The sequence below is a fragment of the Delphinus delphis genome, chromosome 16, assembly GCF_949987515.2.
Source record: "Delphinus delphis chromosome 16, mDelDel1.2, whole genome shotgun sequence".
NCBI classification, from domain to species: Eukaryota; Metazoa; Chordata; class Mammalia; order Artiodactyla; family Delphinidae; genus Delphinus; species Delphinus delphis.
In genome coordinates, this window is record NC_082698.1 from 30,626,261 (window position 1) to 30,652,269 (window position 26,009).

The 26,009-nt window shown below is 35.1% G+C and overlaps 1 protein-coding gene across 8 annotated transcripts in view; it reads right to left on the minus strand.

Annotated features, from left to right (window-relative positions):
• LCOR (ligand dependent nuclear receptor corepressor) overlaps positions 1 to 26,009 on the minus strand; it is a 127,515-nt gene that overhangs the window by 41,682 nt on the left and 59,824 nt on the right. For 5 of the 8 annotated variants that reach the window (XM_060034379.1, XM_060034376.1, XM_060034375.1 and 2 more), the window contains exons 3-4: positions 23,637 to 23,702; positions 23,222 to 23,301 (exon numbers count right to left, since the gene is read on the minus strand). Coding sequence is in view for 4 of the 8 variants with exons in the window: in XM_060034376.1 (XP_059890359.1) it covers positions 23,222 to 23,301; positions 23,637 to 23,702 (146 nt within the window). In the remaining 4 variants the exon portion in view is untranslated. Of the gene's footprint in view, positions 1 to 18,049; positions 18,141 to 23,221; positions 23,302 to 23,636; positions 23,703 to 26,009 lie in introns of those variants that run through there. The other 3 variants (XM_060034378.1, XM_060034377.1, XM_060034380.1) reach the window with 3 other exon arrangements.

The window sequence follows — 26,009 nt, forward strand, 5'->3', positions numbered from 1 at the left end:
ACAATCCACAAATGATTTCCTCAAAAATTTTAAATACACCCAATGATATCTGCAATTGGTTTTCTATGATTTCCCCATCACCGGACTGTGTCAACAGTGCAATCAAAATATGCATTTTGCAAAGACACATTCAGCATCAATTATATATTGTAAATAGTTCACTATGAAGAACTCTCGCACACTCAAATTAAAACAGTGATCCCTTAATATTTCCATGTAAGACATATTAAGTTTGCCACATAATTAGTTTAAAATTTTTTAAACAAAATATTTTAAATGTTATGAATCATTACACAAACCTCTATTATAGTTGTATTTGCCAACATTCTCTTCTATGGATTAAAGAAATTATTAAGAAAGTAACTTTTAAAAATGAATCACAAAAAATAATCTAAGTCTGATACAGATTTAACATTTAAAATGTAACAGGAACAGGTATTACAGAGAGTTCGATAAAATCCTCATTTACATTATACTTTAATGCCACTTCATTGTTTACTGATTTTCAAAAATCAGACATTACATGGCACAACTATACTTAAGTCTTTAGCCCTACATTCAGTCAGTGTGGTCAGACTTTGAACAGAATATCTATACTTAAACTATGTTTAATGTAGCATTCAGGCTACTTTCTAACCTAAATCAACACAGGGCAACTAACCTAGCATTCAATAAGGCAGTTGCTACATATTCTTTATTGAACCAAACACCAATTTATCAACTTGTACTCTGAAATATACAGCTTACTTTTAGTTGGTTCCTAATAATCACAGTCACATCTATTCATTTTGTTTTTAAACAGTTTTACTGAGATATAATACACACACCATAGAATTCACCCATTTAAAGTAAAGTCAATGCTTTTTTAGTATATTCACATAAGTGTGGAACCATCACCATAATCTAACTTTAGAACATTTTTGTATCCCAAAAGGGAACCCTGCACCCAGTAACAGTCACTCCTCATTCTCCCAACCTTGGTCAACCACTGTATTATTTTCTGTCTCTATAAGACTTAACTAATTCTGGAAATTTCACATAAATGGAATTATACAATACTTGGTTTTTTGGTGACTCAGTTCTTTTTCCTAGAATAATATTTGCAAGGTTCATCCAAGTTGTAACATATATCAGTATTTACTTCCTTTTTACTGCCAAATAACATTCCGTTCTAAGGATATACAACATTTTATCCATTCATCAGCTGACGAACTTTTTTGGGTTGTTCCTACTTTTTGTCTACTGTGATATGAATAACACTGCTTTTAATATCTGTGTACAAGTTTTTCTGTGGATATATATTTTCATTTCTCTTGGATATATACTTAGGAGTGGAATTTCTGGATCATATGGTAACTATGTTACTGTTTTGAGGAAGTGTCAAACTATGTTCCAAAGTAGCTGCACCACTTTATATTCCCAACAGCAATGAGGATTCCAATTTCTCTACATACTCATGAACATTTGTTATTTTTTTGATTACACCATCCTAATATACGAGAAGTGGTATCTCATGATTTACATTTGCATTTCCCTAATGACTACTGATGTTAAGCACCTTTTTGTGTGCTATTGGCCAAATATCTCCTTCAGAGAAATGTATACTCATACAGTTTACCCAGTTTTTTTTTTGTTTTTTTTTTTTTGCGGTACGCAGGCCTCTCTCACTGTTGTGGCCTCTCCCGTTGCTGAGCACAGGCTCCAGACGCGCAGGCTCAGCCGGCCATGGCTCACGGGCTTAGCCGCTCTGAGGCACGTGGGATCTTCCCGGATCGGGGCACAAACCCATGTCCCCTGCATCGGCAGGCGGACTCTCAACCACTGCGCCACCAGGGAAGCCCTTGCCCAGTTTTTAATTGGGCTATTTATCTTTTTATTGTTGAGCTGTAAGAATTCTTGATATATTCTGGATACAAGTCCATTATCAGACATATAATTTGCAAATATTTTCTCCCGTCCATAAGCTTTCTTAACACTTCATTGATGCTACTGTTTAGAAGTACAAAAAAGGTTTTAATTTTAATGAATTCCAATTTGTCTATTTTTTCTTTGTTATTTGTGCTTTTGGTATTGTATCTAAAAAACTAGTGGTTAACCCATGGTCGTGAAGATTTACTCCAATGTTTTCTTAAAATTTTATCGTTTTAGGACTTACTTTTGGATCTATAATCCATTTCAACTAAATTTTTCTGTATGGTATAAGAAGGGGTCCAACTTCCTTTGTAAAAAATCACTGGCCATAAATTTTACTTCTGGATCTCAGTTCTATACCATTGATCTCAATACATCTGTCCTTATGCCAGTAACACACTATGTTGATCATTATAGTTTTGTAGTAAGTTTTGAAATTGGGAAGTGTGAGTCCTGCCAATGTATTCTTTTATAAGATTGTTTTGGCTATTCAGGGTCTCCTGAATTTTCATATGAATTTTAGGATCAACTTGTCAATTTCTGCGAAGAAACTGGCTAGGGTCTTGACAGGGAATGCACAGATCATCTGGGAGAAAATGCCGTTTTCATAACATTGAGACATCCAATCCATGAACACGGGATGTCTTTCCATTAATTAAGATCTTCTTTAATTTCTTTCAACAGTGTTTTGTCATTTACAGTATATGGATCTTCCACTTTTTGTTACATTTATTCTAATATTTTATTTTTTAAAGCTATTGTAAATGGAATTTTCTTAATTTCTTGTTTAATTTCTTGTTTCATTGCTAATGTATAGAAATACAACTGTTCTTTTAAAATGCTGTATTCTGCTACTCTACTGAACTTGCTTATTAATCTAATAGTGTTTTGTAGATTTCTTAGGATTTTCTATACACAGTATCATGTCATCTGCAAATACAGATACTTTTACTATTTCTTTTACAATCTGGATAACTTTGGTTTCTTTTTATTGCTTAACTTTCAAAGATAGAACTTCTTGTAAAACGCCGAATAGAGAAATGATGAGAGTAGACATCCTTGTCCTGTTCCTGATTTTAGGGAGAAACTGTCAGTCTTTTATTATTAAGTACCATGTTAGCTGTGTAGTTTCGTAGGTCAAGTAGAGGAAGTTCCCTGCTATTCTAGTTTGTTGGGCGTTTTCATGATGAAAAGGTGCTGGATTTGGCCAAATGCTTTTTGGGGAGGCATCTATTGAGATGATCATGTGATTCCTGCCACTTATTCTATTAATACATTGCATTACATTAATTGATTTTGGGGTGTTGAACCAACCTTGCATTCCTGAGATAAATCTCACTTAATAATGGTGTATAATAGCTTTTATATGTTGCTGGATTTGGTATGCTAATATTGTGTTAAGGATTTTTGGTGGTGATACTGGTGTGTAGTTTTACGGACTAGTGATATTGATCTGTAGTTCTGTTTTTTTGTGTCTTTGCCTGGTTTTGATTTTCAAATAATACTGGTTTCACAGAATGGGGAAATCTTCCTTCTTTATCTTAGACAAGTTTGTGAAGAAATGGTATTAATTCTTTTAAAAATATCTGGTAGAAATCACCAGTGAAGACATCTAGCCATAGGCTTTTCTTTTTTGAAAGTTTTAAAATGGCTAATTCAATCTCTACTTGTTCTAGGTCATATTAATTTCCTAGGGCTACTATATTATCACAAACTGTACTCTCTCGAAGCTCTGGAGTCTCGAAGTCTAGGCTCCTTCTGAAGGCTCTGCGAAGAGTCCTTCCTTGCCTCTTCCTAGCTTCTGCTGGTTTCCAGCAGTCCTTGTTGTTTCCTGGCTTGTGACAGAATAACTCCAATTTTTTCCTCCATCTTTATATGCCCTTCTTCTCTGTTGTGTGTGTCTGTGTTTCCAACTCTCTCTCCTTATAAGGATACCAGTTATTGGATTTAGGGCCCACTTGAATCCGGTATAACTCCATCTTGACTTCATTACATCTGCAAAGACCCCATTTCCAAGTAAGGTCATGTTCACAGATACCAGGAGTTAGAACTTCAACATTATCTTTTTGGGGGGACACAATTCAACCTGCAACATACGTCTGATCAGATTTTGTTTCTCCTCAAGTCAGTTTCGGTAGTTTGTGTCTTTCTAGGCATTTACACTGATTTCATCTAAATTATCTAATATTTTGCATACATATTATCAACAGTATTCCCCTTATAATCCTTTTTATTGTTGTAAGGTTAGTAGTGGTCTCTCCTATATTGCTTGTAATTTACTAATTTGAATCTTCTTTTTATCTTGCTCAGCACTAAAGATTTATCAATTTTATTGATCTTTTCATAGAACCAACTTTTGGTTTGATGACATTCTTTATTTTACTATTTCATTTATTTCTGCTCTACTCATGTCCTTATTTCTGCTTATTTATGATTTAGTTTGCTCTTCTTTTTCTAGACCCAAGGTGGACAGTTAGGGTATTGATTTGAGATCTTTTTCATTTAATGTAGGCATTTGTAGCTATAAATTACCTTTTAAGCACTGCTAGCTATATCTCCTAAGTTTTGGTATGCTTTGGTTTTGTTTTTATCCATCTCAAACTATTTTCTAATTTCCTTTGTGATTTCTTCTTTGATCTATTGGTTATTTAGAAATGCTTAGTTTGATTTCCACATATTTGTGAATTCCTCACATTTCCTCTGTAACTGATTTCTAATTTCATTCCACTGTGATTGGAAAACATACTTTGTATAATTGCAATTCTTTAAAATTTATTTTTTTTAATGTCCCAGCACATGGTCTCTCCTGGAAAGTGTTTCATGTGCACTTGAGAAGAATGAATATTTTGCTCTTATTGGGTGGAGTGTTCTATAGATGTCTGCTAAGTTTAGTTGATTCATAGTGTTGTTCAAGTCTTCCATCTTTGTTGATCTTCTGCCTAGATGCTCTATCCATTACTGAAAGTGGGCTATTGATGTGTCCAACTATTATTGTTGAATTGTCTATTCCCCCCTTCAATTCTGTAGCATTTTGCTTCATGCATTTTGGGGCTCTGTTGTTAGAAGACAATACATTTATAGTTATAGACTGGCCCTTTTCTCATTAGAAAATGTCTTTCTTTATCTCTAGTTCCCCAGCAGTGCGCAGCCTCTGACTGCAGTTCTCAGTGGATGCTATCTTGAGCATGCACAGTCTCTCTGTCCACCAGGAATAACTATGAATTCAGCTCTTTGGCAGTTTTTTTTCTTGGGTCTCTCCTTTATAAGCTTCTGGTTGATCTGCCTATAGCGGTGTCACAAACCCAGCTGTTAGTCTCTACTAACTGTTCTACTGTTTTTGCCACACCCTGGGGCATAAATTGCATTCAGTCTGATCCAATAAGAGTGGAGCCTCATTGCAGGGGCAGGGTGTTGCCAGCATTTGAGGCTTGCTCCAACCCCAGGAGGGCACTTCCTCTTTTTCCTGGTTCTCTCTTTTAAACTTCTAACTTGTCTGCTATTTCACTTGTTGCTATTAGTATCATGGAGCTACCAGCCTCCTTTTAACTGTTCACCACAAAGATCTTCATTATTTTCAACATCTTTTCGCAAGCTCTGCTCCAAATAAAGTCAGTCTCCTTGGGAGAGCTACAGAGTTATGTTTTTAAGGCCTGCCTCTCCCTTAGGAAGAACCTTTGTGCCACTCTGCACAGGAACTGGGGGCTGCGACAGTGACCCAATTCTCTCAGAGTAACATCTGTGCTCTATGAGTGGGGGTGCTGGATGACTTGCCTCTCCTGGATGGAACTTCTGCGTTATGAATGAGGCCTGGCCCAGCAACTGGGGCCTACTATTCTCAGCCTGCTGTGCCTAGAGTAGACTTCCACTCACAGTAAAGGCTGAGTGAGGGAAGGGGGCCCTTACAGGCCTTTTGACCTCGCCTGCCTGCATGAAGGCTACTGCAACAAGAATCTAGAGTGTATAAAAGAGGCCCACAGTCTGCCCCTCCGGTTCAGAGTAGAGTGTCCCTCAAACTGAGCTCAGGGAAGTGGGTGGGAGTGGGTCATGGCTCATATGTCACTGACTCTTGTTCTTACTGAGATTTACTAGATTTTTTTTTTTTGAACAAATGATTCTCCATTTACTGTATGCCCTTAAGATAATTATTCCCTGAGTTCAAATAATTATTTTAAAATAATTTCACCAGTTAAATAGTTGTTTTGATTAAAATAATCCTAACCAAATAATAACCAAAGATGAAAAATATACCACAAAACCATATACTCTTTTCAAGTGCATCTCACCAAGTTAAAAATTTATAGCAATGGTGCATAAACAAAATGCAGCTCATCCTCCCTCACTGTACTTAAGTACACCAAAATTAGTCAACAAGAACAAAAAAGTTCCTATGACACAGAGCTAAAAAAGCTAATACAATAGTCAGAGGATAGGAAGTTAAAACAATTCATGTCATTTCCCCTCCCTCATACATGAATTCTAAAAAGAATCATTATGTATGGTGTGGCAAAAAACAACAAAATGATGTGACATACTCTTCTGTAAATAAAAAGCCACTGTTCTTTTGCATTTATTATCCCTATTTATTAAACAAGTTCTTGGCCCAGAACTAAATAGGAATAAAGCTTGAGATCAGAACTGGAATTTATATCACCTACAAGTTGCTTCCTTCACGATTCAGGAATTGGTCTACCTAGACTGGTTGGTTCATAGCCAGAGGTGATTCTGTCATATCAGAATCTACTGTGGGCTTCTTAAAAGCATACATGCCTAGAACATACTCCCAGAGCTTTTGATTCTGTACCTCTGGGGTAGGGAGTAGTCGTTATGTTTTTTAAATGCTCTCTCTGAAAACTGAAAAAAAGCATCATCGGTATCATACTTTAAAAATTATTACATATTTATAAAAAGTCTTTGTATTTGGGAAGGCAAACCCCACTTGTTATTTATATTTTCCAAAATGTCCTGGTTATTCTAGCTTTATTCTTTCAGACTGCATTTAAAATCACTCAGTCAATTCTGTTCCCACCACCACCAGCTCTCCAAAGAAGACGTGTTTTGATCTGAATAGGATTATATTTAGAAAGTAATTCAGGAAGAAGTAACATCCTTAAAAATATTCAGTCTTCTCTTTTAGGAACTGCTTTACATTTATTTTAAAATTTAATGAATCTCAAAATTCTGTTGTTTATTCATATAGTTCCCACATATTTATTATTTTACATTTTTACTGTCATGAAAAGAATGTTTATTTTCTAACTGCTAGCGCTGGCAAAATGAAGAATGTGTGCATATGTGCATGTAAAACGTAAAACTTAATTCTGTATACGGCTTTCAGGGGAAAGTGTAGGCCATCTGTCTCCAGTTGCTATGTTCTCTGGTAGCCTCACCAGTTTATGTCAATTTTCCAACATCCTTTTAAGGGAGCTGTGAGAGTGGTAGGGAGAGGTAGAGGAAAAGGGAGCTGCAGCGAGTCGTCAACACTTTGTGGTCTAATGACTCATCACCCAAAGCAGAAAAAAGATATACTGAATGGGCTGAGATCTTCAACCAGAAAAGACCTCCAATTCTTTCTTAAGCTTTTGGTTATCTCAAACTATATAATCCATGTAATATATTCTTTTATCTTTTACTACTTTTTGGGGAATGGCAAAGAAACAAACATCCAAAAGATGCTTCCAAATAAGTTTACAACTTTTCTCAACAACTTAAAGTACTATCTCTCTGTACTACTAGAAATGCTGAAGAAAATTCTTCAGGCTGAAGGGAAATGACACTACAAAGTTAAGAGAAATCAGAGATGATGTGAATAAAGAGGAGATAAACCATGATCATAAACTGGAAGGCTCAATATTGTTAATGTGACAGTTATCTCCAAACCGATCTATAGATTCAGTGCAATCCTAATCAAAATTCTAAAGGGCTTTTTTTTTTTTAAGAATAAGCTAATTTTAAAATTTATATAAAAGGTCAAGGATCTAGATTAGCAAAGCAAGTCTGAAAAAGAAAGCAAAGTTAGGGGATTCATACTACTTGATTTCAAGATATAAAGATATAGCAATCAAGACACTGTGGTATTGATGTAAGGATAGACATACAGTTTAATGGCACAGGACAGAGCTCAGATATACACCTACATGTATATGATCAACTGACTTAAAGATGCCAAAGTAATTCAATTTGGAGGGGGAGAGGAGCTCTTTTCAACAAATGGTGCTAGAACTGGATTATCTTACAGAATATAATAAGTCTCAACACTTAACTCACACACCATATACAGAAATTAACTAGAAATGGATCATAAATCAAAATGTAAGAGTTAACATTACTAAACTTCTAGAAGAAAATATGCAATTTTCCTGTGTTTGATATTGGATTAGGCAAAGATTTCTTCAACAGGACAAAAAACCATGAATTTTAAGAGAAAAAACCGGCAAGGGGTTTTAGACAGAATATAATTTTTTTTAAAACAGCTAAAGGTTTTACAATGTTTCACATGGGTATGTATAGAGAAAGATGCTCAACATCACTAGTCATCAGGGAAATGAAAATTAAAATCACAATGAGATACTACTACAGACCAACCAGAATGGCTAAAGTTTCAAAATGTTGTCAAAATGTGGAACGTTGGAACTCCCAATACATTGCTGATAGAAATGCAAAACATTTCAGACATTTTGGTAAAACGTATGATAGTATTTCATAGGGTTAAATATGCAATTACAATACTACCTGGTAATTCCAATTCTAGGTATTTATCCCAGAGAAATGAAAATATATGCCCAAAGACTATGTGAATAAGCCTAACAGTCAACATCTGGAAACAATTCAAAGTCTATTAAAAAAATGAATGGATAAACAAATAGTGGCATATCCATGCTACAGAGACCTACTCAGCAACAAAAAGGAACAAAACATCATATACAAAATCAGGAATGAATATTTTAAAATTGTGCTAAGTGAAAGAAGTCAAAACCGAAAGACTACATATCTATAATTCCTATTATAGAAAATTCTAGAAAAAAACTACAGTGATTGCCTAGGTCTGTAGGTCCAATAAAGGGATTGACTACAAAGGGGCATGAGAAAACGTTTTAAGGTGAGGAAACTGTCCTGTACCTTGACTGTGCTGGCAGTTATCAACTGTATACAATTACCAAAATCCATTAATCTGTACTCTAAAATGGATTTATTTTATTGTGTATAAATATTACCTCAATAAAAATAATTAAAAATAGGTTTAGGGTATTAAAGATGCTAGATACTGAATGTATCACTGAATTGTGACTCCTGAACTAACATCTGAAATCAAAGAAATGATTTTTACGTACATTTTCAGAGTCACAAAGAAATGTGACACATTTTCAAAAACTCATGTGAATATCTTTCTCCTCAAGCAAGCATACTTTTAGGTTAAAAAACAGTATCTTTTACTTGCCATCTACTTCTTTGCATAGTATTCTGAATAGGTATGTCAGTGGCCATAAATTGCTGGTATTTTGATTTTTTTTGCTTTATCCTTAGATATAAATGAAGATAAGGAGGCTGATTATTGCCCAACATCTGGTCTTTGTTAATGAAGCTGTATGTAGATTGGACAAAAAAGTAGGTGTATACGTTAACAGTTCCTCACCAAAGGAACCAGATTCTCCCTACGAAAATGGAATCCAGTACTGGAACACAGAAAAGACCCAAAATGAACCCAAAATATCCTGTACCAGAAAGTAAGAAAGGGTTCAAAAAATGATGGGGACATGTCAAAAATGACACAGGTTAACTTGAAGGGGTTCCCACTAACCAGATCTCAGACACTAGATGATAACCTATTGAATAGAATAAGAATCTTGACTCCAAACAAATAGAGGGAAAGAGAAAGCTTTTCCTCACAGTGTAAAGCCAACTAAACAATGTGAAAGAAATAACGGAGTTAGAAAGATCACTATTTTCAAATAATTGGAAAAATAACTTATTCCAGCAAGAAACTACCATCAATACTAAAACTGAAATGATGGAAGTTTGATGAGGAAAAAAATACATTGTCTCAACTTATCTGTGTACAAATTACTTATTAATCACAAGGGGAAAAACAGTAACATTTCAGTGGACAAACCCAGTGGACATCAACCTTGCCAAGGTTAACATCACCTACTAAACTGACAAGAATACATCACTTACTTAATATTCTTGCTAAAAGATCATGACCTGAATTTAATCATGAACTAACAATCTGAAAACCTAAATTGAGAGACATTCTACAAAATGAATGACGTGCACTCTTCAAAAATGTAAATGTCACTAAGAAATAAAAGGCTGAGGAACCATCTAGTTCAAAGGAGCCTAAAGAGTAGTGAAAATCAAATTCAATGAGTGATCTTAAATTGGATTTTTGGACTAAAGGAGTGGGTAAAAAACTATTAAAGTAATTGGGACAATTGGTAAAATTTAAACGAGGTTCATAGATTAGATATATATCAAAGTAACTTTCCTGATTTTTGGTAACTGTACTGTGTAGTTAAGTAAGTGGATATCCTTATTCTTAGGAAACAGAGAAATAAACATGAAAATATTTAGGAGTAAAGAGGTATGAAGGGTATGATGCCCATAACTTATTCTCATGTGGTTCAGGAAAATGTGTGTGTGTGTTACATGTAGTATCTATGACAGAGAAAGAATGAGAATGAATTAATAAGGCAAATGTGGCAAAATGTTAAATGGTGATTGGCACATGAAAATTTCTGTGCTATTCTTTTAACTTTTTTATAAATGTGAAATTATTTGAAAGTTAAAAGTTTAAAAAAGTAGGTTGGACAAATGCTGAATCTTACTTTTCTTCTACAAGCCAAATCTCCCTTGTTCCTCTCCCACCCTCTTCTCTATAATCCTAGCTGTTCTGCCATTAAATTATATTTGCTTGTGTTGTTGCTCTGATACACAGTTAGAGGAAGAATAACAAAGAGAATAGTAAGTAGGATATGGAAGTTAAAAACTTTCAGCATTCTCTTAATCTCAACAACCTGATGAAGATATTCAAAACAGAGTAAAACATTTTCTGTCAAGGGCCAGATGGTAAATATTTTAGGCTTTGCAGGCCACATACAGTAACATCTCTTTTTTCCCCCTCCAAAACCACCTCTTTAAGCTTGCAGACATTACAAAAACAGACTGTGGGCTGGATTTGGAAATAGGTCACAGCTTTCTGACCCCTGACAGAATTATTAAATTTCTCTAAGAACTATACAAAAGTAGCTCTACTGATCCCTGAAAATAGCAAGGACATTACTGAATAAATGAAGCAACAAAATTATATCGGCATGGTAGTTAGTTCTCAGGGCAATAAACAGTTAATAAAGCTAAACTTTAAACAAAAAATAAAGATTAACATTTCTTAAAGTTTCTTTTGTAACTCTAAAGTTTATCACCTTTGAGTTTGGGTTGGGGGGATAAGAATGGGGAAGGTCACTTACATAGCTGCAGATTTTCTTTTTAAGAGATAATACCTCAAGAAAGGAAATAAAAGAAAAAATAAGTTTCACCTGGGAAAGGTAAAATGGTCTATATTTAAGAAGTGTGATACAAAACTGAAGGGGTGACATTTTAGAGCTGTTCCTGTTTGAATTCAAGACCATTCCCACGCTGTACTGGGATTCTCCAAATTTAAATGGTATTTTTAAAAAATTCACACCATATAGTATAGAAAATCTGGGAATTAGAAGCATATGTATGCATGCAGGTTTTGTAATAATTATGTTAGAAAGGCCTATGTGAGTAGAACATGGGCCTATAGCTATAGTCATGTCCGCTACCCATGGCTTACTGACATTTCAAGCAATGAGCTAAAAAGAGCTGACAAGATGCAACTCATTGATTTAAATACCACTCTCCTATGTCTTATTATTTTAAATGCCAGCAAGTCTTAGGGAAAATGGCTCCACCATGTTAAATGCTTATACTCTTTAAGGTCAGTTACCTAAAAAGAAACCTTCTTACTTCATGTAAATTATTACTTTTTACATTAACCAAGTATGAATTGTTGTGCTTAATACAATGTTTACTGTATGTCAACGTTACCTTCAATTTTGTTAAGCAGACCAACAGGTTAAAGAATAGGAAAACAACAAAGTTTGAAGCCTGAATACATATCAAGAGTTAAGGTATTAAAAATGTACAACAAACTTACCACGAATGACTCTTACCAGTATATATAATTGTTATTACTGTACTTGGAAATTAAGCCTAAAGTGCAAGTACCAACTGATTATTATTACCATTATACTTAATGTACCAGTATCTATAATCAGCACTTACTGTTATAGTTTTCCTTCCATTACACATGTATGGTTTTTAAAACATTAAAAGACAAATGCAAGCCGCCCCAGTGAATAACAAGTGTTTCTTATATCCTTCCACTAGTTGGAAATTAAAAGTTTATACTATTCCAATTATCATCCACAACCCAATTTCAATCAGAAGACTTCCTGAATTTCTAATCTGCTCTCAGTAATGACTGTGGGTTTCCTTAGGTGCCCAAGACCACTATAAACACAAGGATATCCAACTTCACATTGGAGGTAACAGTATTACAAAGCCTAGCTGAGGGTAATCCTGCCTTTTTCTAAACTCCTATAGCACTTTATATATGCTGCTCTCACAGAACTAGTTTTATATAACCTGTATTGTATTTATTTATATATAAATATTTCTTACCTCCTCCACTAGACTACAGATTTCTTGAAAATAGCATCTGTGGCTAAAACTTTTAATTATTCACAGTACCTTTATTTCAACCACAGTGGCTGGTGCCTTTTGACAAAATAAGTATGAAGTATACAGTTGTTCATTTTAAATTCGGAAATAAGGAATTGAAGAAATCTTTTAAAAGAAAAAATAAATCCAAGAAATAAAAGGGCAAAGATTTAATATTGTTAAGATGTCAATACTGCCCCAAATCATTTACACATTTAATGTACCCCCTATCAAAATTCCAATGGTGTTTTTTGCAGAAATACAAAAATCCATTCTAATATTCATATGGAATCTCAAGGGACTCCAAATAGCCAAAACTTTGAAAAAGAGAAAAAAGTTGGAGGTATCACACTTTCTAATTTTAAAACTTATTACAAAGCTACAGTAATCAAAACAATATGGTACTCGGTTGTTTACATATCTTGGCAATTGTAAATAATGTTGCAATGAACATGGGGTGCATATATCTTTTCCAATTAGTTTTTGTAATCTTTGGATAAATACCCAAAGTGGGACAGCTGGATCATATGGTAGTTCTGTTCTTAATTTTTTTGAGGAATCTCCACACTGTTTTCCATAGCGGTTGTACCAATTTACATTCCCAACTGTGTGTAAGGGTTCCCTTTTCTCCACATCAATGAATGGATAAAGAAGATGTGATATATATATATATATATATATATATATATATATATATATAAAAAATGGAATATTATTCAGCCATAAAAAGATGAAATCTTGCCATCTGTGACAACATGGATAAAACCTGAGGGTATTAAGCTAAGTAAAATAAGTCAGATGGAGAAAGAAAAATATCATGTGTGGAATATAACAAACAAAACCAAAAGAACAAAATAATGAACAAAACAAACCAAACACATAGATACTAAGAACGGTGGGGGGGGAGATAAAGGGTATCAACTGTATGGTGATTTTTAGTGGTGAGCATGCTGTAGTGTATATATAAAGTAGAAATATAATGTGCACACATAAAACATATAATGTTATAAACCAGTTATGTCAATTAAAGATAAATTTAAAAAAACCAATATAGTACTGACATAAAGACAGACACATAGAATAATGGAACAGAATAGAGAGTCCAGAAATAAATCCTCACATATATGGCCAAACGATTTTTGACAAGGGTGCCAAGACCATTCAACGGGGGAAAAGACCAATGGTGTTGGGAAAACTGGATAACCACATGTAAAAAGCATGAAGTTGGATCCTTACCTTATAACATATACAAAAATAAACTCAAAATGGATAAAGACCTAAAACTATAAAACCCTTTGAAGAAAACATAGTGGGAAAAGCTTCATAACATTGGATTTGGCAATGATTTTTTGGATATAACACCAAAAAAACAGGCAGCAAAAGTAAAAACAGATGAACTGGTTTACATCAAAATTTTAAAAACTTCTGTTTATCAAATGACATAATCAACAGAGTGAAAAGGCAACCTACAAACTGGGAGAAAATATTTGCAAATCATATATTTGATAAGGGCTGAATATTCACAAAGAACTCCTACAACTCAACAACAACAAAACTTGATTTAAAAATGGGGAAGGTGGGCTTCCCTGGTGGCGCAGTGGTTGAGAGTCCGCCTGCTGATGCAGGGGACACGGGTTCATGCCCCGGTCCAGGAAGATCCCACATGCCGCGGAGCGGCTGGGCCTGTGAGCCATGGCCGCTGAGCCTGCGCGTCCGGAGCCTGTGCTCCGCAACGGGAGAGGCCACAACAGTGAGAGGCCCACGTACCGCAAAAAAAAAAAAAAAAAAAAATGGGGAAGGTACTTGACAGACATTTCTCCAAAGATGATAAACAAACAACCAACAAACACATGAAAAGATGCTCAACATCACAAATTATTAGGGAATGAAAATTAAAACCATAATGAGATACCATCTTCCATCCATTAAGATGGCTATGTAAAAATAAAAAATAAGCAAAAAATAACAAATGTTGGCAAGGATATGGATAAACTGAAATCCTTACGCACTGTTGGTGGGAATGTAAAATAAATGGTGCAACTGATGTGGAAAACGTTTGGTGGTCCCCAAAAAAAGAGAACTACCATATGATCCAGCAATTCTACTTCTGGGTATTTATCCAAAGGAAACAAAAACACCAACTCAAAAAGATGTTCACTGCAGCATGAATTACAATAGCCAAGATATGGAAGTAACCTAAGTGTCCGTAGATATATGAATGGATAAAGAAAATGTGGTCAGTCCTACTATTTACACACACACACACACACACACACACACACACACACACACACACACACACTGCAATAATACTAAGCTTTTTATGGAAATCTTGCCATTTGTGACAACATGGATACACCTTTAGGGCATTATACTAAATAAGTCAGACAAAGACAAATATTGTATGATCTCACTTTTATGTGGAATCTAAAAACAAAACAAAACACCTGAACTCACAGAGAACAGACTGGTGGTGGTGGGAGGGTGCAAAATGGGTGAGGGTAGTCAAAAAGCACAAACTTCCAGTTGCAAAATCAGTACGTTTTAGGGATGTAATGTGCAGTATGGTGATTGTAGTTAATAATACTGTATTAAAGGGACTTCCCTGGTGGCAGAGTGGTTAAGAATCCTCCTGCCAATGCAGGGGACACGGGTTCGAGCCCTGGTCTGGGAAGATCCCACATGCCGTGGAGCAACTAAGCCCATGTGCCACAACTACTGAGCCCGCGTGCCTAGAGCCCATGCTCCGCAACAAGAGAAGCCACCGCCATGAGAAGCCCACGCACCGCAACGAACAGAGTAGCCCCTGCTCACGGCAACTAGAGAAAGCCCACGTGTAGCAACGAAGCCCCAGCGCAGCCAAAAATAAATAAATAAAATAAATAAATTTGTAAAAAAAAAAAAATACTGTTATTATATATTTGAAAGTTGCTAAGAGTAAATCTTAAAGTTCTTATCACAAGGAAAAAAAGCTATAACTATGTGTGGTGATGGATGTTAACTAGACTGACTGTGATGATCATTTTGCAACATACACAAATACTGACCATTATGTTGTACACCTGAAACTAGTAAGTTATATTTCAATTATACCTCAATTAGAGAAAAAATTAAAAATAATAATAACCAAAAAATGGTTTCGAAAATGCATTGCTGGGCAACACAATCTTATTGATTTTCTTGAAACTATCTTTTTTTTGTTGCTGGTACAAGCAGAAAACTCCAAGTAGCAATTCAAGTGCGAGGAATAAAGTTACTACAGCCTATTCCCCCTTGTTATTTTTTTAAAACACTGCCATCATAGTTGAGAGTTCCTCACTGTTCTTTGCCCTCAGTGTGAGCAAGTCAATTAGCCAGGATTCTTATACGTAGGCATTCTTGCCTCGCTGAATTCCTGCCAACGGTTAACACCTACAGTTACACTGACTATATTCTAACTTCAATAAGAATCTCTCATCACCATTCAGTAACTAATTTCTTGTTTGTTCTTGCCTTCTTCAACTGTTCCCTCCTTTTAATAACTAATTTCTTCCTCTCCTCCAGTTTCTTTTCTTTCAAGAGTATAAATATTATGTGTTTCCCCCTCCTCCCCAAAATATCTTTACTTAAACCAACTGCCCATTCCTTCTATGGTCCTGTTTCCTTCATCATCCCTGACACTGACAACTTTTCAAACTAGTAGTCTATATCCGTTTCTTAACTCCCACACCACTCACTTATTCATTAACCCTGTCAGACTTATAGTCTGGCTTCCACAACCAGTGTTCTTGAGAAGCTATTCTCTCAAAGCCCAATGGAGTATGTTTGGGGGTACTTCCTCAACCCATTTAGGGTCCATTTTAGGAAATGGCATAGAAGTCCGTATCAGAGCAACAAACGTGACAATCCATATCCCTACTTATCACCCAGGATGGGGCCAGGAAGATGTCTGATTCAAGATGGGCAACCCATTTATTCTATGATTCTACCTTCCTTTTCAATCTGATTCTTCTTCCTACTTTCTAAAACGAAGGTTTTCTTCAGTTTTCACTATTTTGCGCTTTACCTCTCACCAAAGATGAGAGAATACATACATCACTGTATGTATTCAGGAACACTCCAAATATGTATTCAGCTCAGACCTCTTCTTTCAACTCAATTTCCACAACTCTGTCTCCTGGACACTTCCAACTAAATGCTTACTTTCATCACAAACTGCTTCCAGCAAATAACCTCATTATCCTCACCATAAAAATTGGGCACTACACCTTTCCCCGTCTTACTTCTCAACCTCTGTTAATTCACCATGCTAAGTCAACCTGGCTTAGAAAGCCTAACATCAGTATCATTTCACTCTCCCTTATCTATACATTTATGTAATCATGAAGTTTCAGCGATTCTTTATTCTAGATTTTCTACATACATCCCTTCCTTATGCATCTGGCACAGCCAAGACCCTAGTTCAGGCTTATTTTCTGGATGATTACAAGAATCTCTTCTAATTTTCTCTCCATTACATCCTAAAAATAACTATCAAATTAACTGTTCTAAAACATAGATCCTTTTAAGGTTCATGTTGAATTTGATCTCCTTGATTAAGCAAATTCCAGTGGCATCTGCTGCACCTCTCAACTGCTACGTACTTATATTTTCTTGTGTTATCTACTACCTTTTCAAATATTACATATGAGAATGAAGGAGGGAATTTTACTCTCAATATCAGAGCTCTGACTCTGGGCAAGCAGGATGGAGGATTTAAGTCTCCCTAATTTAGATCTCCTTTAATTCCATTAGCCACCCATGGTCTCACCAACATTCCATAAGCAAGGAGGGATCCACTTTTTACTTCTTTGGTATACTCTCTGGTTTATCACAGAACCAGACATTCAATAAATCTGCCAAATGATCAGTATGATAAGTATATTGGTTAACTCTAACCGCATAAAATTGTATACAGTTAATCTCCGATTAATGGTTTCTCCAAGTCTGTATGTTTGTTTTAGGGGGAAAAAGTCCACAGATTGGGAGTATATATTAAAAAAACACAAAACACACACACACACTAACTGCCCCCGCCCCCAAAAAAACCTCTTTGATATTTAATCTTGGATGAGCACTGATTCACTGTGTCCAGTGGTTTTCCTGTATCTTTTAAAATAATCTATAAAAGGCCTCTGGAAACACAACAAGGTTCGGTATTGCAATTTAGATTTGTACAATTAACTGAGCAAGTAGTTAATCATGTACTAATTTGTGGTATCCATTTAACTCTACCCTGTATCTATTTAAGTCTCACAAGTAAATAACCCTTAAACTTCTCATATTTGTTTCTTCTTTCTCAGTCTTAATAGATAGACACTATATTGATACATTTTTCTTCCACAGTTCCTTTTATATAATAGGTACTATGAATACTTACTGAGTTGTGGTACTCTGGGACAAGATGACAGACAAGCCATTATCTAGCAGCACTGAATATGCCCAAACTAATAATTCAACACAAATACATGCTGTAGAATACAATGAGAAAATAATAACTAGATTTAGTATCTGCTCTTACTATAAATTTCAATGTGCTAAAATAGAAATAAAAATTAAAATGTTAGAAGGATATATCTAAACTTCTAATTAGTGTATACTCACAAAACAGAGAAAACTATGAAATGTTCACAGTAAACACATGACAGACTAATGAAATCTATCTAGTTACATGATTCCTGAGGGTAGATGGGCACTGAAAGAGATCTATAATGTGACTCTAGTCTTATCGCTGGTTACTTACAAAAATAAATGCTCTGCCCCACCCAAGATGTGCCCCTCCTGTGTCTGCCTATCCAGACCTATGTATTCTTCAAAAATGCAGCTCAAGTCCCACCTTCTTAAAACATTCTCCTAATATGCTAGTCAAATACTACTAACTTACTAACAGTCTTATAATAAACTTAAGAGCATAAACATTTTATATTTTTGTACAACATCCCATCTTACATTATCCTTAGTTACTAAAACATCCATGCTCTTTACTCTATAATTGCTATCTCTACTCTATCCATGTACAAGAACAGCCATTACTACAGACTGATTCACTGCTTAGAATTAGTCCATTTTTAGGGATATGAAATAATGAAAGTAATTTTTAATTCTTCCCATCTCTCCAATACTCTCTCACTACTACTGGATCAGCTCTTCATACTATCAACACGATCCTACAATTAACAAAAGCCTCACAAGACTGTTTCTAACAGATATAGAAAGAAATACAGATGTATGTATACATATATTTAAGTAAACATACATACTTCCTAGCTCAGACAACTGACGAGGCCTAGAAGCAGTGATGTTCTAGTACCAATGAGTATACCTAGTACCTTGCTTTCTTATACAATTTTCTAAATAAAAGAATCTAGGATTCCTTGGAGAAATCCAGGGTTGGGACAGGGAAAGCAAAGATAAGTTGTGGAATATTTTTTGGTGCCAAAAAGTAAAGAAATGATAGAAACATGTTTAAAAAAAAAAAAAAAAGATGAAGAGCCAACCTGAATGGGCTCTCAATGGCCAAATCCAGAACAATTCAAACTACAAAATAAACAATGATTGTAATAAATTATAACCAAAAGAACAAAATAAGAATATGTAAGTCCATACTGATGGGTAAACAAACAAAAACATAAATAGAGAAGGGAAACCTCTTCCTTACAGTAGGTTTCCAGCTAATAGAGATTGAAGAAATAATACAAATAGAAAGTCATCATCTGGTAAACACCATAGTAGTAATTTTTTCAGGCAAGATTCATCAGTTGATGCTAAAATTAATGTATGATGAGAAACCAGTATGAGAAAAAGATACTTACAAAATCTCAAAGTACGTCTCCACGATTTCCACAAAAGGGAAAAAAACAGAAACCTTACAGTAGAGAAAACTGGCAGACACCATCTTAACCAAGTGATCAAAGTAAACATCACCATGTGCTTCCCAATATGGTGCACTAAGGATGACACATCATCAATTCTGTAGAGTTCTTGCCAAAAATGCATAACCTGAATTCAATCATGAGGAATCATCAGAAAAACTTAAATTGAGGGGCATTCTACAAATCAAATTGCCAGCATTCTTCAAAACTGTCAATGTTATGAAAGGCAAAGAAAAACTGAGAACTATTCCAGACTAAAGGAGACTAAGGAGACATGACAACTAAATACAAAGTGGGATCCTAGATTGGCTCCTGGACCAGAAAAATGACATTACTGGGGTAACTGGTGAATTCTGATAGGCTTGCAGATTATAGTACTGTATCAATGTTAATTTCTTGATTTTTACTGTGGTTACATAACATGTTAACATTTGGGAAACCTGGGTAAAGGGTATAGAGGAATTCTTTTTATTATTTTTGCAACCGTTTTATATGTCTAAAATAATTTTAAAAAGAAGCTAAGAAAAAGTAAAAAGCCTCATGAGTGAATAATACACAGAGAACTTTGTATATATTCTTGGCACATGTAAGCACTCACAACAGTTAGCTATTAATATTATAATTCTCCAACTTTATTAAGCATGCTGACTTCTTAGTTCCTCATTTAGTAAATATTTTAGCATGTCTACTACATGCCCAACAAACAGGAAAGGAAGGAAAGGAAGTAAAAGCCAAGCAAGGCAGGCAGGCAGGCAGGCAGGCAGGCAGTGACTCCTAGCACATCTGAGACTGGCTATTTCAAATATACCCATGCCCATTTACACTCTTACTCTCTCCCCCTTTCCAACTGAGTAATCGCAAATGCTTAATTCTTACTTGATCACTTTCCATGTTCGTGTTTCTAGTTTTGTTATCAAAATGCATGTATTCTAAAAACATGGATCAAATCCCAGCTATGTGACTTTGCCCATAACTTAGTCTCTGTGACCCTTCCCATATCTTTATTTGTAAAACTGGGATGCCTTTAACCAACTTTATAGCATTGTTGTGTAGACTAAATGGAAACAAAAGTAAATGACACATAGTATATGCTCAAAAAAAATGTTAGTTGTCTTTCCCTTACAAAATATATTTTCTAACTGCTGAAGTGTAGATGAACAATTGTTTTACTAATTTCTAGCTGAATACTTGTTATATTTTCCAAAGATGCAACTTCATTTTTCACCTAGATATTTTAAAAAGTAAATATAAATAATGTATTTACTTTATCCATTGTAACAAACAGCATCCAATGAAAATCCAATTAACTAAAAAATATGCATAACCTCCATCTCATTCCCAAATATCAGACCAGTATTTCTAACAGCTTTTCCAAACATTATCTAGACATCTTGGCATGCCAACCCCAACTTAAGATTCCAATATTGTGCTCTATGCTGCCACCTCTTGGCTGTTACCATTCTCTCCACATATTTCTTCTATTTTTGGAATCTTAAGTCAGCCAAGCCTCAACCCAATGGATACATTTAATTTCCAGATTCTAGTGCTTCTCAGATAAGATGCTCCAAGTGCCTGCAAAGAGGTTCAACAAAATCACTTTAAATCTAACACAACTAAAGCTATACACTTGACAAGTTATATATTCTAGGCTCTCTCTTCCTATTTTCCACAGACATGGCTGTCTCTGAAAAAAATAAATGCCCAAGACAGGTAGTGAAATGCCTAATGGAGAAAACCAGCTTTCCCAGATCTAGGTGGGTTTTCAAACGGAAATATTCTTCCTAATTAGAATACTAACTAAAAATTATAGAACTACGAACAGTAAGAACAGCTGCTACATGGTTAAATGCTACATGGTTCCATGCGTTGCTATTTCTGTTTTCTTCTAAAAATATTCATGCAATACTTTATCCTCATATAGCAATGGAAAGCTCAATCATATTACAAGACTATACTGTACTCAATTATTGAACATAGAAAGGCTTTCCTCCCAAACCAATTCTGAAAGAAAGGTAATTAATCATTGGCTCCTTCTATGCTACCAAAATGCCTATTAAATAACTTGTTCAATAGACAGTCACAACACATATGTGTGTGCACGCACACACACACACAGACACACACAGTTTAAAATGATGAACTTTAACTTCATTGGTAGCTGCTTAATTTTCTGGTCTTTTTCAAACCACAGTAAATTTCAAAACACTTTACTCATTAATTCAATAAAAACAGACCATCCTGGATAGTCACAGCAAAAACTTTTTCATGTACTTAAGCAAGAAAAAGATGCCACAAAAGAAGAACGTTAAGAAGCTCTTATATTGGCTTTGATTTTAAAGCAACTTTCCAACAATGGTAAATAATGGTAGAGTGGTCATATGCAGGGGTACAAAGAAGCATGTCATGTTTCATGGTCTTCAGAGGTTGACAGTGTAGTCAGGAACACAAGATTCAAACACAGAAAAGGATAAACAACAAAAGGCAGAATATTACTTGACAAATAATTGGTATAATATTTACTACAACAGTGTGAAGGGTGGAAACAGCAATAAGAGCAGAGGCGTACCATTAATAAGAAAGGGGAGTCAAGGTAAGAGTAAGAGCAAGGGGAATTTCAAGTTATAAAGAACAACGGGTATGCAATGCTGTAGTTCAAATGGTAAAAGAATGTTGTTTAATACAAACGATCAGACCAGTTTTGCATGGAAGACTAGTGGGGTAGCATTAGAAAGAGAAGTGGACTGACCTGTGGAGGGTACTGAGGCACTGAGCATGAGGCTAATGAATCCCAAAGATAACTGTAAAGTCACTGGAGACTGAGTGCAGGGTAACATTTCCACACCATTTGAGGGGTGAGGGTCAGGAGGAGGTAGGGAGGAGAGGGGTTTAACCATGTAGCAGTGTTTCACACACTGAAGAAAACTAAGAGACCAATCATGTTATTTCAGCAGTCCAGAAATAATGCTAAAGGTCTGAACTATGGTGATGACTGTAGAAAGAAAAAGAATGGAAGAACTGATAAAACCTGGTCAATGATTTGAAGTTAAAAGTGTACAGGGGAGAGGAAGGAATTAAAAATGTTTCCAAAGCTTTAAAGCAGAGAACAGAAATACCATAAAAAGAAACGCAAGAGAGTAAACCATTATTAATAAATGTTTCCAACAACTGAAATGTTTCTAAACCAAAATTCTTTTTATGTTTAACACAAAGCAATAGAATAGAAATGCAAAGGTAGAGCCAATTTTTACAACTGAACACAAACAGCATCCATGCTCATATATTATGAAGAAACATACTAAAGCATAAACCACAGTCCATCATAAATCTACATGAATTAATAACTACTTGATCCAGATCCATGTTACTGTACGAATGACTCCCATTACGTGAATTACCATACATTTCATATTTAAAATAAACACAACAGTTTGAGACCTAGTTCATTATTCTGCCTAGTGAACTAAATAAACAGAACAATGCACGATGGGATACAGATTTCTCAATAGGCTAATCAACAGACTAGAAACAGTCTAAATTGCAAAACTGAGTTACTATCAAATCCTTTATGAATAAATATGGAATCAGTACTCCTACAAATCCTCCAACAAAGTAACCAAATTTTGGAAAAATAAAAACTATAAAATACCACACTAGACAAGTTTCACAAGTTTCTTGGTTACCTTTACTTTATCTCTTCTCAAGCAACAGAACAGACAATTTTCATCAAAAGTCCAATCGGAAATGCTTTCAGGTTCACAGTCTGCAAAAATAGTAGGAATAACAAATTAACAGTTACAAAAGAGGATTTTTCAGGAAACAAATGAGAAACAAAAATATTATTTATTTTAACAACAAAAACACCCCTCACTAAGTAGTAGACAAATTCCTTATTTGCAATAATTGCTCACTAGTTAATACACCTTATTCATACATATATCTGCATTATCAACCACACACAAAAAGATGCTTAAATGGATATAGCTATAACCCACATAAAACTGTGAATAAAAAGGAGAAGGAGACTGGGGCTTAAATCACCAAGGTATCATTTATGTCACCAGGAAGAATTTGAAATGCCAAAAAAATTCTGAATACCTTTAAATAAACTGAGATCTTTTAATAATGCAGGTCCAAACAGCCCTTCAAGAATACTTTCAAACCCTAAAAGGATGAAAAAAAATCCATTATTACAATAATATTCCCTACAGTAAATTTAACCTTGTTGCATGAAAAAAACAATGGTGTTTTCTTCCAATTCTCAAGGACCTCCAGATTATTACTGATGGGATGCTGAGGAGAGTATACGACCAATCTAAAGGGAGCATTTGCATTTTTGTCAGTGAATAACACTCAATACAAATTCAGAGCCCATTCCAAGACAATACAAAACAACAGTAGAAATAACCAATGAAGGAATGGAATCATGAGATCTCTTACTATCTTACAAAATTCCAAATACCTCTTTACATAAACTTTCAAACTTCATTTTAAAAAGCACCCTCCCCAATGAAAGAGTCAAACTGCTTCAAAGTTTCCACAATGTTCTGGGTTAATCTAAATGGCATGTTTCTGAATATGAACTGAGATAATAGATTCTTCAATCTAACAGTATTTTTTAAGGAAAATCCTAACTGAAAACAACATCTGTATCACATGCACACACAAAAAAGCCCATTTTAAATATTATAAAATAAAAAGACTTCTGTAATTAGTTCACACTGCCACAGTAACTACTCACTGGTTCCTTTATGAAGCTAGAACCCACTACTCACACATACAAAAAGAAAGAGAGAGAGAGAGAAAGAGAATTCAAATATACCTATACATAGATGTTTAAACTATTACCACTCTCAATCAGTACAAAGTAGAAAATGAAGGGACTTCCCTGGTGGTCCAGTGGTTAAGAATCCACCTGCCAACGCAGAGGACGCAGGTTCGATCCCTGGTCACGGAAATAAGATCCCACATGCCACAGGGCAACTAAGCCCACGTGCTGTAACTACTGAGCCTGCGTGCTGTAGAGCCTGTGTGCCACAACTAGAGAGCCCACACGCCACAACTACTGGCCCATGTGCCACAACTACTGACCCACGCACCACAACTAGAGAGCCTGCATGCTGCAACTACTGAGCCTGCGTGCCACAACTAGGAAGAAGCCTGCGCACTGCAATAGAAGATCCTGCGAGCCACAACTAACACCCGACACAGCCAAATAAATTTTAAAAATATATTTTAAAAAATTCCTTTAGAAAGTTCTAAAAGAAAAAAGTAGAAAATGAAAACAAAACCTTTTCTAATTTATTATCTCAAACGTTGCTGATTAACTCAATGAAAAACAATGTAAAAATATCTTTGCCATCTTGCTGTTTTCTATGGGTTATTAAGAGTAAGGAGGAAAATGCAAAAGAGAATCAAATTGTACCCTTATACAACATAATACATAATTCATTAGTGCAGCAGTTCCCAAATTATGTATCATGGACCTCATTAGGAGCTCAAATAATTACAAGAGGTCCATGAGTCCATGTCCTTTAAGCATGACCTTTAGAAAGGTCTTGCGCATTCAGTGTACATACAACTTTTCAAATGCACACAAATATTACTGCAATTAAGAAAATATATAAAGTGTTACTGATTTCCTAGTAGTCTGGGGCACTATGTATTTTGTCACATAATGTATTATCACCTAAGGGTTTATAATTTTTTTTTAATTGTTAAAAAAGCACTCTTATGTTCAAAAGTGAGGGAACTACTAATGTAAAAATACTATAGCCAGGTGGATACATGAGGTCCACAAACAGGGACACTTCCTAACCACAAATACAATCACCATAAAGGGTTTGGAAAGTAAGGGAGTAGAAAAGATGGTCCCTAGAAACAGTATTTTACCTTGTTGTAAGAGTAACATTGTAATGTAAGGGATTTCTTTGCCCTTAATATTAAGCCATCATTTTCAATAGGGTAATCCCTAGAGTTTGTATCATCTGCACTGTAGTTAGAGAGTTGATTTTTCTAAATTATTTTCATGATTTCTAGATTCTAGATTTTTCATTTATTATTAAGGATTAATCGTTTTTCAACTCTCCTTAGTTCTTCCCATCAAAATGATTCCAAGGACATCAGCAAAACCAAACTACCCATTCAAGCAAATGGGAGGTATCTATCCTGTTTATTGTTTGCCTACTATAATTAAAACACTGTCCACTAAATTACTATGTCCTCTCTTCCCTACACTAGGGAGGAGAGAAAGTGTTGGGCTAAGAGTTTTGAGAGTGGGGAGGTGGTGATGAGGGAATGAGAAAGAATTGCTAGATACTGCCTATCCTGGGCCTGCAAACTAGATATTTTCAACACTAACTTAAAAAAAAAAATCCTGCAGCTGCCTCTAAAGCCCTCTTATCCTCAAAATGGATTTCTGACTTCACAAATATTAATGAAAGCACTTCAATATCTGGCAAGTACCAAGTA